Source organism: Lagopus muta, chromosome 3 (assembly GCF_023343835.1).
Source record: "Lagopus muta isolate bLagMut1 chromosome 3, bLagMut1 primary, whole genome shotgun sequence".
Lineage (NCBI taxonomy): Eukaryota > Metazoa > Chordata > Aves > Galliformes > Phasianidae > Lagopus > Lagopus muta.
This window is the reverse complement of record NC_064435.1, coordinates 27,977,201-27,991,090: the sequence shown is the minus strand read 5'-3', so window position 1 is coordinate 27,991,090 and position 13,890 is coordinate 27,977,201. Positions and strand designations below refer to the sequence as shown.

Genomic DNA, 13,890 nt, shown 5'->3' with positions numbered 1-13,890 from the left:
TTCCAGAGTTCATTGAGACCTGTTCCACACTTCTTTTGAAAGTTCAAAAGCTGCTGGGCAGAGAAATATGGAATACATCCTGATAATTCATCCTCCTAAAGCTGCTCTCTTCCAAGCAAATGCCATGTTATAGAAATTGGTACGAAGAGAAGTATAAGCCATTTTAGGATGAGAACAATGAGAACAAATGATGCAGTAAAACTAAAAGACCGAAACAATAAATCATACTGCAAGTCAAAAATTATTCTGGTTAAGATGATTTTCCCTATAGGAACTATTCAGCAATAAAATCATTTACTGAAATTTACTGAAAAATCATTTACTGCATTTACATTGCAGCCATGAGATGAGAACTTTTACACACACCAAGAAAACAGTGTTAGCCCTCTCCCAGAGGCAGATCGATTGTATTTTAGCATTTTACACAGAAATAGTCTGACCATTTACACAGATGAGAACAGAAAAGATGGGCAGCATCCGAGAAAGCAAACTTTAAAAATTGATGGGCAGACGCTCTATTTTATTTATTGAGAAGCTTTTATTGAGGCACCACAATATTCTGGATTAGTCACACTATGGCTCTGGAATATCAAATCTTAATGGAGTCATTTTCCCAATAAAAGGAAATAAAATAAAGAAGCACAGTGCATGAAGCTTTGGTCACTGGGCTCAGGTGAGTTTTTAGAGCCAGTCCCAGTCCGGTGCAGAGAAGGTGTTCCTTCACACTCTTTCATAGACTCTGGTGCAGACAACCCCCTTCATGGCACACTCCTAAGGCACAAAAGAAAAGATTAATATAAGGATCTCACTGGCAGCAAATATGTCTGCTGCAGTACCACTGAACTCACTGAAAATCCAGATATCATATTTTGAAAATCTGTATAATGTTTAGAGCAGATAGCAAAACTATAGTTATAGTGCAATAAGTGATCTTGTTTGTTTGTTTGGTTGTTTTTGTTTTTAATTAAATGGCATATAATAACAAAAAGAATGCAAAATTAGCTTCAGCTTATAGGAAAAAAAAGCACTCCCGTTGTTATGGCTTGATAAAAACATCATCAAGGCCCAGTTTATCATACTGTGGCTCACAAATGCTTTCGGTTTTACAAACATGTTTTTGTGGAAACAGATGCAGCCTGTGCAGCTCAGAGGTCAGGATTCTGGCCTACAAAACTTTGCACTCATGAATCACAAGATGTTTCTCCTGACCCCTTTGTCCTGGTGGCCCTCAGTGGCTCTCAATGACTCACAGCCACCAGGCAAGTGCAACAGAGGTGGCAGGACATGAGGCAGGGCTCAGCAGCGTGCAGAAATGAGTCCTTCTCAGCAGTCCTGTCCTAGGCCAGGGATAGGCCACAGGCTGCTGATGGAATGAGCAAAACACTGGCACAGGCTGCCCAGCAAAGCTGTATGCACTCCATGCCTGGAAATTTTCAAGGCCAGGTTAGATGGGGCTCTGAGCAGCCAGATCTCCTCATGGCAGGGGGTTGGAATTGAGTGGTCCTTGAAGTCCCTTTCATCCTAAGACATTCTATCATTCTACGATTCTAAGATACTTCTCTTTATTCAGAAGTAAAATCTCAATTCCCTGAAATGTATTATGACACCGGATTGGCTCCCCTGTGGTTTTTATGTGCCTAGTAGAGAATCACAGAATCGCTCAGGTTGGAAAAGACCTTCAAGATCATCAAGTCCAACCGCAACCTAACCACACTACCCTAACTCTAACAACCAATCATGTCCCTGAGCACCACATCCAAATGGTTTTTAAACACATCTAGGGATGGTGACTCAACCACCTCCCTAGGGAGCCTATTCCAGTGCTTAACAGTCCTTCCTGTGAGAAAGGTAGGTAGGTTAGATGGATTGAGGAAAGTCCCCAGCCTTCATGAAGGATGGGCTTCTCTCAATGCCAAGGGCCTTTCAGAGGAGCCATCAGGACCTGATGGCCCTGCTGCAGGTCAATATCACCAGCAGAATTAGGCACAGAGAACTGCCTTTCATGCAATAAACCTCCAGCACCTTTAGCTAGAAGTGCTCATGCCTAAAAAACAAACAGCAGTATGAACTGACTGGCACAAGTAGAAACAGGTGTGCAAAAAAGGCATGGAATGAGTTTTCTAAGGTGGACAGGATTCATTCTGAAGATGGAAAAAAGAAAAGAGCCATTCCAGGGACAGAAATTTCTGGCTTGCAAGCTTCTTTTTACATTTCACAGATTTCTACTCTATGAAAATTACATTTCTTTTAGGCAGAATAATTTTGAGATCAGTATATATGATCTCAAATCATGACAACTCTGCCAGTATAATTACTTTAATGACAATTTGCTGTTATGGAATAACATTTATTTCCTTCCAGGTTGTTTCTTAAGCTTGTTTCCCATTTTCTCCATCCTTATTTCTTCATAAGCCAAAACTGTCACTCTGCTTAGACAGAGGCCAACTGAATGTTGCATCCTCCTGCCATGCAGCAGCATAAAAGCGAGAGCCTGGAACTTACCACCACCATTTTCCCATCAACCAGTCTTCTTTTTATTGTAGTTTCTTTGCCATTCCACTTCTGAACTTGAACCAATGACCCTTTCTCCAAGGTTACAACGCTCTACAAAGGCCAAGAGAAGAGTCTCAAGCTGTAATCAAAGCTTTGCAGATTAGAGTAGCAACTCATTTTATATTCAGCCAGATCTGCGTTCTCTGCTAACAAACTTCTTACCAGTGGTGCTAGCATCATATTATTTCTTCTTTCAGTGCTTTTCTTGAATAACCTGGGAATTTCATAGTACACTAAGAGGGTAGGAGAAACTCCTCCTGTCTCTCTTCTAGTATGGTAGGACCACTCAGAGAACATCAGCCCTCTTACCTTGACTTTCCGGTCATCTGCTGTTGTTTCATCAAACTGCTGACCCAATTTGAAGGAAATCTCTGTATTTTTGAAGGTGCTTTCCGTTCTGAGGGTTACTATGTCCCCTTTCATACTAATGATCACACTGGGCTTTGACAGGCCACCCAGTTTCCTGGTTGCTAAGCCCACTCCTAGAAATCAGGAAGAAAACTGTCATTACATTCTAGGAAGCAAAAAAACTCAGTATCATTTTGAAAAACTTCAGTAGAAAAATGAGGAAAAGTTTATTCCTCAATACTATAATGCTTTCTTCACATGAGACACTGATTCTTCATATGTGGAAGCACTGTATTCAGATGATCACGCAGCCCCAGTTGATGGCATGCGCTTCCAGCAAGAAGCAAAGATTCACTTGAGTATGTACTGGTGTACATTTAACTAGGAAGAAATACTGGTGGTTAGTAGCATGCCTGTGTCTTTGTAGAGATAGAACTATTTCTCATGAAAGCTCAACTAAATCCTTTTTATATAAAAATCGTTGAATAATCTTAGAATCTGAACTTCTCTTAGCAAGATGCTGGGAAGAAACTGGATTCTGAACTGCGAATATGCTGTTACTTATTCATTAAAGCAAAAAATATACTGGAGAATGGGCAATTCGTAGGTTTTTCCTAAGATACCTTAGGGATCATGACTCTTGAACTTCAGAGGAAAAGGCAAGATCATGTACAAATAATGACATGTCACTGTTTTATAAAAACAGAAAGGGGATAGCTATAGTTGCTGCATTAATGCTATGGAGTGCTCACATGAGAAGATACATACAAAAGGATAAATGTTGTTATCTGTAAAGTATAATACTATTTGCAGTAATTATTCAGTACTGAAACATTTCTGTTCCAATCTTCAGAAGAATGTCTGTAGCTGGACTTGCATCCCACATTTACTCTGGTTAATTAATTTACTGAAGTTCTTTTGTTACTTAGTTTAACATTTCAAATAAGGGGAATTAGTGTCTCAGTGAATCATTTATATAGCAAAAGAAATGCTGTAACTGACTGTGTGCACTTGCTATCTAGGAATGAAGCCAGCATTAGAATTAAAAACAATGCCCAATTGATTACATTCCTGGCATTTCTCAGAAACAGATATATTCATTCATAGGATTTAGAACTCTGAAACCAAAGTGTCATGAGACATCAGCTCCATTATATATTGTAAATTATCAAAGTCACGAGTTTAACAGTGCAATGAAGAGAAACATAAAACAATGCTGCATCTCCTTAGATCCTTCTCATTACAAACAGGTTAGATCAGGTTAGTTCACTTAGACGGAGGTAAATTTATAACAGAAGCCTTTATTTTCTTTCCATGTTAGGTGTTAAGGAAATAAGTTATGCTAGAACAATAATTGCAATGCCTATGTGGCCAGGAAGAAAGCACTATGCATGAGCAAAGCATAAGATGAAGAAGAGGCATTTGCAAAGGAAACTTACTTGAAAAAAAAAAGAAAGAAAAAGAAGAAAAAACACACAACATCTCTCACCCAGTTCTTTCATATAGTCATCAAAATTTTCACTGGAGACAAGTTTCCAGGTTCCCACAAATCGATTACACATCGTGTTGGCTTTGTGAGGCAGTGGTTCTAGAGAGAGGCAGCAGTCACAAATGCTCTTGGTGGGAGCCAAAGAAATTTTGTGCCTGACTCAGATCTCTTTTGCCTCCTTTTAAAGATGCCCAGTCCCTGTAATGGTCAGAATGGGCCAATGGGAGCAGCAGTGCCAGGGCAAGACAATGTGCACCTTGTCCAAGGCAGCCGTATCTGTACCAAGGCTCCGGGTGACGCCTGCCTCAGCTTCCTCCACTGGTAGATCAGGACAGTGAGGCACACATGGGGCTGGGGATGTGAGGCTATTGCTGGAAGCATGGAGCAGTCTGGGGACTGCGGTGGGATCTGAGCCATATGTAGCCACCAGCCACTTTATCCCTCTGAAATTCAGCTCTGACTGTCCTCCCAACACCATTTGCTGCTGCCACCATTACTGCTGTTGTCATTTCTATGACAGGTAAATCAAAACCACATTAATGTGAGGGAAGAGTTGCCAAGGATCTGCTTACACATTTTTTTGTTGCTTTGTTGTCATGTCCAGGAAAGGATTTGTGTGTTGTATTCTTTGCAGACATAATGGAATTATTTCTGCCACTGAACCAGAGCAATGAGTCCAAACTGTTGGTTTTTCCCTGTGTATAGCCCAGAAAGCACCACATAGAAAAGGAGCAGTCAAGCTTCACTGTCTCCCTTCTTCTACAGCTAAGGGCAAGTTCAGAATAGCGGTGCATCAGTGGAGCTCAGCTCTAAAGGGCTTATGCTTAGTACAAAGTCACTTGGTGAGATGTAAGCAGTCTGATTGGCTTAGAAAGAGGAAATACACTATTCCCTTCTTGCTTCACTGCACCTGCATAGTTAGATTTCATACTCATATTTAAGCTACTGCAGTCATTAAAGGTCTTGCATTCAAATGTCTCCTAATGTCATGAGATCTTTTTCTGCTGTCAAGAAGGGCAATGGCTTCTTCTGTGCCATGTGAAGCACACCAAACACTTTATACCTCCAGATGTGTCAACAAAAAATCTGTCACTGACATCTCTTCTTCTAGTGACATTATTGTCTGGATTAGCATGTGTGTTCATCCGTCCCAAGTCACGTGCTCAAGCAGGGCCATCTACAGCCAGCTAACCAGGACTGTATCTAAACTGCATGTGAATTACTCCAAGAAGGAGACTCCACAACCTGTCTGGGAAAACTGTGCCAATAAATAAGTGATTCCTAATGTTCAGAGAGAACAACAGTTGTTTCAATTTATGCCTATTACCTCTTGTCCTGGCACAGGACATCATTGAACAGGCTCTGTCCCCTTCGCACCCTCCCTTCAGATCTTTATGGATATTGATGAGATTCCCCTGAGCCTCCTTTTCTCCAGGCTGAGCAGCCCCAGATCCCTCAGTTTTTCCTCACAGGAGTTGCTCCAGTCCCTTTGTCACCTTAATGGTCCTTTGCTGGACTGTCCCAAGTATGTCCAGGTCTCTCCTGTACTGGGGAGCCCACAACTGGATACAGTTCTCCAGGTGTAGCCTCACCTGTGCTGAGCAGAGATGATGACATTCCTTTGGCCTGCTGGCAATACTACTTGTAATGCATCCCAGGATATCATTAGTATTCTTTGTGGCAAGGACACTCTGCTCACCTATGTTAACCTGGCATTAGAAACACTGAGTGAAAGTTTGAAAAGCTTTTGTAAACGTACATTCAGAATTGCTGTGTTGTGGTTAGTAACATAAACCATATGTGTACTTGACAGGCAAGAATGTCAAGAATTGTAATTCAAGACAACCCAAAATGCATGAAACTGCAGTGTGAGACCACATCAAGTGTAATTCTGCCTTTCTCCTTTCTAAATTAACTTCCTGGAGAAAATGATTGTTTGTTACATTAAAGTATTAAGAGGCTTCTTTTCTATTTGGCTTCTATACCTATTTGGTGGTTTTTTTTTTGTTTTTTTTTTTTTTTTGCATAATTAATTTCTGAGCTATGACCACATATGGGAACATCTCAGATCTTCACTGCAAGGATAAAGGGATGCTGGTATGATAGATTGCAGAACTGAGTTTGTTGCATCCAGGATAGAAAGAATGGAATGGAGCTGATGCTGGGATGAGGTAGCAAAGATGTGAGTCTTGTCTCAACAGCTGCCATATACAGTAAGGGAAAAATGCTTAAACAGAAGTAAGATTCAACTTGGGCAGGGAATATAAAATAATCTCTGGATTATTCTGAGGTTGTGTGGAAGTGTCAGAATCTTAAATTACAAATATTGGTTGTAAATGCAAAACGTTTTTATCCTATCGGTCGTAAGATGAACGGAGGATAAATTGAGAGAAGTTCCCATTATTGCTCAGGTCTAATTACACTGCAGTGTAAAGGGGTTCAGTCCAGAGTTTATTAAAATAAATTAAAATAAAAAGGAATAAAAGAATGAGCCTTTCTTCCCACAATAGGAAGCAGATATTTTGTCTGTAAAATGTATATAAGTGTGAATGAATTTATGAATATGTCCACGCAGTGTTATTCTAAAACATTACATCATATTTAGTGTTAGAAATGGCTAGGTCTTTTATCCAATCTTTGGAAATGAGAAAGCTTCTTCTAAATGAAACTATCCATTATTTCTCAATGAATAATAGGAAAATATTCTACCGTTGTCCCTCAGGCATTCTTTGTTCTTTCATTTAATTGTCCTATTCATATAATAAAGGCACTTTAACAAGACAAGGCTGGTGCCTTTGGGAAATAAAAGATGATTGGGACATTGTAAAATCAGATCCAAAGAAATTCAGAAAGAGCAAATTAGTCAGAATAGAACAGCTATAGTGCAGTACCAGTAACCTTAAGAAAAAAAAGTGACAGAGAATTATTTATACAGACAAAAACCCCAGTCTTAAGCAGTCTCAAACAATGTTGACATTGCTACCATCCATCTCTTTGTCACCAAGAAAGATCAGTACTTTCATTTAAAGGACTTACAGTCTAGAAAGAAGAAGAGCAGGGAATTATAACTACAGTAGAAATAATATCTGTGGAAAGGAATTTTTTCAAGTGTGAAGAAAAAACGTGGCAAGGATTGTGCACGCACATGATGAGAGGATCTTTGATTCCATTTTTTCTTGTGATTGGAGTGACACGGGATTTGAAATAAATCCACTTGGAGAATATGAAGCAGGACTAGAAAGAAGTGTTAAATCTTGTAAAAACAGAGACAAAACATGAGGAGAATATATATTAAAAGAACTTAAAATGTAAGATTATGTCAACTTCTTTAAAGGGAATATGATCTGGACACATTTCATCCCAAGGACACCTTAATTAAAATCCGAGGGGAGATCAACCAGACAGAAATAAAAGCAGAGAAGAAAGGCCAAATGCCTGCCTTGCCTAAAGACACCAAGGATGTTTTGATGCTTACATGAGGGAGCCGAGGGACTGACTGCAAACATGAGGCCAGCTGTCTGCCTATTCCCAACAGCTCCAGTTTGGGGGTGTGAATGACTTTTTGTCTGCTTAGCCGGGGGACACAAGAGACCAGGCCAGAGCTGCTGAGGGCAGGGTATGGAGAGCAGAGCTGGGTGACCTTGGGCTTGGCAGACCCCCATGCAGAAGTATTCTGTGTTCCTCGCAGTGCTAACCAAGAATTAAAAGCTAAACAGAAAAATAACAGGAAGGTCAGAGCAAAGTATAAGCCTTGTCTCGTCCTTCTTCTGAGCTGCTACAAATCTGTGGCTGAATCCTCTTCTCCTCTGGTCATCCATGAAACCTTTATGGGAATAGCGAGCCGATAAGCTAGCAAGTAAAAACCTGCTCCTATTAGCACTCAGAGGTGCCTGCTGTGGCCAATGGGGTTTGCAGGAACATAGTTCTTTTTTAAGAAAGGAATGCTGTTGAATGGTTTTTGGAGAATAGTGCAGCACTTCAAAAAGGAGACAGTGGCCTGTACTGCTCTGCAGGTGAGGACAAGGTGCTTTGAAATGTATAGTGTCACCTTTATTCACTTTTGATAGAGCAGACTTCATTTACTTGAGGGTTATCTCCTTTTACTCAAGAAATGAATACTGTATGTATGGGGTACTCAAAAGCATTCTTCCTTCCCCTATGCAACTGCTGTTCTTTAAGCTGATGACATTTCACAATTAGTGAAGCCATAATAAAAACAGGGAGCTGCTTGTTCATGGCTCTTTCAGTATTTTTCTGCAGAATTTGCTGACAACCTTTCAGAACTGCTCTTAAATGACTCCTTAGTTCATCTGTAGGTTAGAAGCCCTTCCTTTCCCCCTCTTCAGCTGTGCTAATAGTGTAGAATCTTGGACAAGGTCTGTCCTGCAGAAGAAAGTCCAAGTGTACGTATGAGGTTTCTGCTGCTGGCATAAGGTCTCAGTGCTGTTACCTCTGACAGCTGATTTCAGGAATGTGCAGCGTGGTTCACAAATGGTTAACCCAATCATAGGCTCCAGATGTGGTGTTTTTCCCATTTTGTGGATACTGCACATCTTCTCAGATGCTTGTTCAGATTTTCCCAAGATTTCCTAATTTTTCATCCTCTCTTCCTTCCAGGTTAAGAAATTAAGATTGAACATTTGAAGTAGGTGTCGAGAACTAAAAGCCGTAGAAAAAAGGAACTCAAAAACAAGAGTGTAAAAATTTGGCTCCTGAAGGTCTTTGCATCTAAAGAAGCTAGTGTTCCCATAAAAGCTTTCTCTAACAGATATAAAATTCAAAAACTGTTTTAATCTAATGACCTGGTGGAAAATGCGTGTAGGAGAGTAAGGAGGCTGTAACAAGAGAAAACCTTTAAATGCTTTTTAGTAGGCTTGAGAGTACTCTCTAAATTATGATCTTTATGTTGATGCTTTTTGTCTGATCTAGGGCAAAAAAAAATGTTATGGAAAGGCACATTATTAACATAATCACACTTGAGAGCTCCAGCAGCTCTGGTTTCACTCCAAGTGGAGCTGAACAAGAATAAACCACTTCAGATCACCCCAAGCTTAAAGTTTTCAGCTTTTCTATGTTCTCTCAAACCATAGCCATGGGTGAGGTGCCAGGTTCCCTGCTCACACTGAACTCCAATGGTGGGCATCTTGGCCACAGGCTCCTTGCAGTTGGTGGACTGTACACAGCCAATACAAGTCATCAGATTATGGTTTGTATCCAGGTCTTCATCTACCTCCATTACATAGCAAATACCACCAACTGGATGGGCTATGACCCTCTTTCTGCAGTGAGATGGGCCACAGTTACCAAGCATGGTGCTGGCTTTCACATGACGCATCCCACATAGCACCATCCCCATGCTGCAAAACCCAAGGCCCTTCCTGAGAAATACCAACACACACAAGAGTTGTAGAAAGCAGAATGGTTTATTGAATAGCCACAACAAATTAGGCTAGCTGCATGTAATTTTGAGGGATACATTTGTAAAAAATGCAGTTCTGTTCAAAATGTATTTGTGGAGTTTTTCTCCTTCAGTGAAGTTGTTTTTATTCAGCCTTGAGCATCAGTCCCATGTGAAGATGGCTTTCTCATGCTCTTTCATAAACTCTTTTGCTGGTAACATTATTCATGGTGCATTCCTGGAAAGAAATACATATTTAATCAGCTTTTAAGTCTCACTGCATATTTGATAGTCAGAAGGTAGAAAACTACTTATGTACTGGGAGCCAATGCAAGAAAGAATTTGCATTTCTCCTCTTTCAAGAGCAATTGCCAAAATGATGAAACTCAACACTGGAAGTTTCAGAAATAAAAGTCTAAAATATTCATAGAAGCCTAGGACTAAAGCAACATCAAAGGACTGTTTTGGCCTCTCCAGGAGATTTCTGGTCTCCTCAATTTCTGGGCCTTAAAAAAGGCTCCTGGAACACCCAAGGAGCATTTTAGATCTAGGCAGTTTTCTCTTATCTCCTCACCTTCTATAGCTGTGGCTCATCTTCTCCATATGGGTGTGCAGCACATACACGGAGTCCTACACAACTTCCAGCTGCATGTGTCACCCTCTGCACTATAGGCTCTGTCCTCATCTATTTTTCTGCTAGATCAAATTCTGTTTTCTTCAGACTTTTCCAATGAAGTTGTTATTAAAAACTACTTTTTATTTATTCTCCTCTGGTCTTTATTCAAATCAATGTAAGTATTAAATTTGTAGACACATCATTTTCTCTAGGGAAGGCAGAACTCTACAAGAATGTAATGTATATGTATCATTTTCTAGCATGTAGGAATCCCAGCTGCCTTTTAAAAAGACATCGTTAGTTCTCCCCCAGGCATTTCAAAGTGTTTTTCCTTAAACTGGAGAGCAACATTGGGAAACCCCAAACTGCAGCTGAGCCTCACTGGCAGTAGTCAAGCACAGCACTGTCTGCCCAGATAACAACAATCAAAGGAGATCAGATACCCATTACTTTCTTTTTGCTACAGCGTAATAGCACTGACATGGTTACTGGTAGACTGCAACTTGGCCCTCAGACATTGCTATAGGGGATCTACTGGAGATGAACAGAAGAAGTATTTTGTGTCAGAAGGGGTGAACTTTGTTAATGCATCCGCTATCCTGTCCAGGACTTTGAGATTATAAAATACAAATATTTCCCTAATTGAGATTATATTTCACCCTATTCTTTCCTAACCATTTCTTTCTATGGATGGAATGCAGATACTTCTATAACATTCTGTAAGTTTAAGACCCTTTCAGTTTTAATACATGCTCCAGACTTGTTCAGAAAGACCTCCTACTCAATGCACAGTCTTTTCAGATGTTTTTATTCCCTGTGTTTGAATCCATATAATGCATCCATCAAAATAGCATTCTGCACTGTGACTTCAGTGATTAGATAGCAAAAATGAACTCACCACCAGCAGATTCCCATCCACCAGTTTTCTCTTGATAACAGTCTCTTTGCCATCCCATTTCTGCACCTGCTTCAATGTGCCATTGTCTAGGGTGATGACATTCTGTTGGAGGAAAAAAAGCAAAGCATGACTATTTCAGGGTGCTTTGGACCAAAGAAGAGACTGTCTCCATGTCCAAAAGGTACTGTAGCAAAAAGCAATCTGAGCACGTTTACCTTTGAAGGCAGCATTTCAAGATTCGATGTCAGAACAGCAACTCTGTCCTCCTTATCCAACAATCTTTTTGAAATATATATAGTTGGAAAACGCCATTTTTGGACTCACCTTTGTTTTTCTGTCATCTGCTGTGGTCTCATCAAACTCTTCACCCAGCTTGAAAGAGATCTCTGTATTTTTGAAGGTACTTTCTGATCTGATGGTTATTACATCACCGTTGATGCTGATAGTTAAATTAGGCTTGGCCACACCAGCCATCTTCCTGGTAGCAAACCCCACTCCTGTAAATAAAAAAGGACACTATGAAAGCTTTATCTTCATGATTTTCTCTTATCTGGGGAAAATAAGAGACTCTCCCTATTAGCTGGTATGTTTATAGACCAAGCCAGATGGGATGAGATAAGGAAATTGTACGCTCTGTTGTCAGAGTAGCAAAAGCAACATTTTGAAGACTGAGGCAAAGTTTCAGTGCCAGATATTTGCGTATGTACTTGCTCCAGACAACCACAGTGATTTATGCACTAACTTGTATGCTAATTATATCTAAAAATAACTAAGCACAAACATACAACAGTTTGTAAGCCACAAAAATGAACAAATAAAAAATCACTTAAATTGCAGATATATTTATCAGTGGCTAGGCTGAATGAGAGGAAATGATTAAGAAATAGCTGGCAACTCTTATGTCCTGAGTAAAATCTGGGGTAAAGATGAAAAGTGTGAGAATCTCACTGAAAGCCATCTAAATGCATGCTGCAGAACTTTCAGTGAGTGTTTTACCTTTAATCTCCAAATAAATCCCTGGATTTTTATCCTGTATAGATCCAGACAGTGCAAGTTACCCCATGCTTTCCTCATCCTTCTGGAATACGGAAACTTTTTAAAGCCCAATTTTAATTCTAAGTGAGAAGTATACACCTTTAGAGTGTTATTGCTTGACTCTTTTGCAAGTATCTGCAGTATCTGCATCAATCTGCACAGCTTTCTTTGTTAACATTCACTGGAGGCAGTCACAGAGTTTCATTCACTTTCTGTAATAGCCATGGCAATTAATCAGTGTCCTAGTCCAAAAGCAAATTTAGGTGTGTTGTTCTTAGCCATGGAGAAGCTTGCTGCAATCCAGCATTACACCACTTTGTATTTCCAAAAGCTTAAAAGCAAATTCACATAAAATACTGCAGCAAAGTGCTTACTTTCATTTATAGCACTACCAGTTAGGCATGCATAGACTTGGCCTACCTGAAACTATTCCTCCCAATCAAGATTTTTCTATGTTATAGGAGTGTGACAATGCTACTCCAAACAGCCAAGTTCTCCAGTATAAAACTATTTAATAAAAGTAGTTGGACTAAAAAGACCTTGGTAAACAACAGACAGAAAAAGCAAGTAAGGAATAGAGTTCAAATTCAGCATTCCTTCCCTTCCCCAGACGCAATAATTTCAAGTAACATTTCTCACCCAGCTCTTTCATATAGTCCTCAAAGTTTTCACTAGAAAGGAGCTTCCAGGTGCCCACAAACTGGTCGCACATTTTGTCAGGCCAGGTAGCAGTCTGTCACAGGATCAAGCAGAAATAGAAGCCGTGAGGATAGTATGAGCTCCAAGAGATGGGCTTTAAAAAGGAGCCTTGGCCACATGATGTACTAGGATGACCAATAAAGAGGGAGTCCTTAGTGCCCAGTGTTTTCCTTCCTCCCCTACCCCTCCTTTGCCAGTAGGTCACAGTGCTATTATTCATATGCCCTTACTAGCACAAAGATCACTGTCATTTTTTAAATTATTTTTATAATTCAAGAAGGCACTTCACCATAAAGGCAAATATTAAAATCGTATTTTCTTTGAGAATAAAATGTTAGATTCAAACCCCCAGAGGGTGTGCTGTGTCTCCCCTATTCCTTCATTTCTATCCTCCGTATCATATGAACACACATAAATTCCTAGACTGCAAGATCTGAAAGACTTGGGATCATTTAATTTTCTTTTTGCACAACTACAGTTAGTGATTTTGTACAGAGAGGCACAGAACTATAGGAAAAAGTGGATCAGGAAGAGAAAGTGGGAGTACCGGTGGCTGTAGAAGGATGTATCCTTCTTGGACTGGGACCCAATTGGTCTGCATCCTGCTTTCCTGGGATACAGTGGGGACATAGGGTTCTATGAAATGCAGAGTAACACAACTGATGACTTGTTTCACTTTTACTTGTGTTCCCTCTACAGACCTATGTCCCAGTGACATAGCATTATGACTACTTATTGCAAAAATCTAGGTCCTGGTATCAGTCTACTGAAGGTCTCTGGATTTATCATTTTCTTTCTGTTTGCACTGTTTATGTAATTATCAGCTCAAGACAAAGTGTATACAGGTGTACACA

The 13,890-nt window shown here is 40.1% G+C and overlaps 2 protein-coding genes across 2 annotated transcripts; both read right to left on the bottom strand.

The window, feature by feature from the left end:
• Positions 1-517: 517 nt before the first annotated feature.
• Positions 518-4,535, bottom strand: LOC125690727 (myelin P2 protein). The gene is made up of 4 exons (XM_048939397.1): positions 4,391-4,535; positions 2,863-3,035; positions 2,503-2,604; positions 518-771 (listed from the first exon to the last, which is right to left on the bottom strand). Exons 1-4 carry the CDS (start codon positions 4,461-4,463, stop codon positions 721-723), a joined length of 399 nt encoding a protein of 132 aa, XP_048795354.1. The 5' UTR covers positions 4,464-4,535; the 3' UTR covers positions 518-720.
• A 5,279-nt stretch (positions 4,536-9,814) lies between these two features.
• On the bottom strand, positions 9,815-13,171 carry LOC125690422 (fatty acid-binding protein, adipocyte). The gene is made up of 4 exons (XM_048938730.1): positions 12,977-13,171; positions 11,627-11,799; positions 11,303-11,404; positions 9,815-10,026 (listed from the first exon to the last, which is right to left on the bottom strand). The coding sequence occupies exons 1-4, from the start codon at positions 13,047-13,049 to the stop codon at positions 9,976-9,978; spliced, it is 399 nt and encodes a 132-aa protein (XP_048794687.1). The 5' UTR covers positions 13,050-13,171; the 3' UTR covers positions 9,815-9,975.
• Between the last annotated feature and the right edge of the window lie 719 nt (positions 13,172-13,890).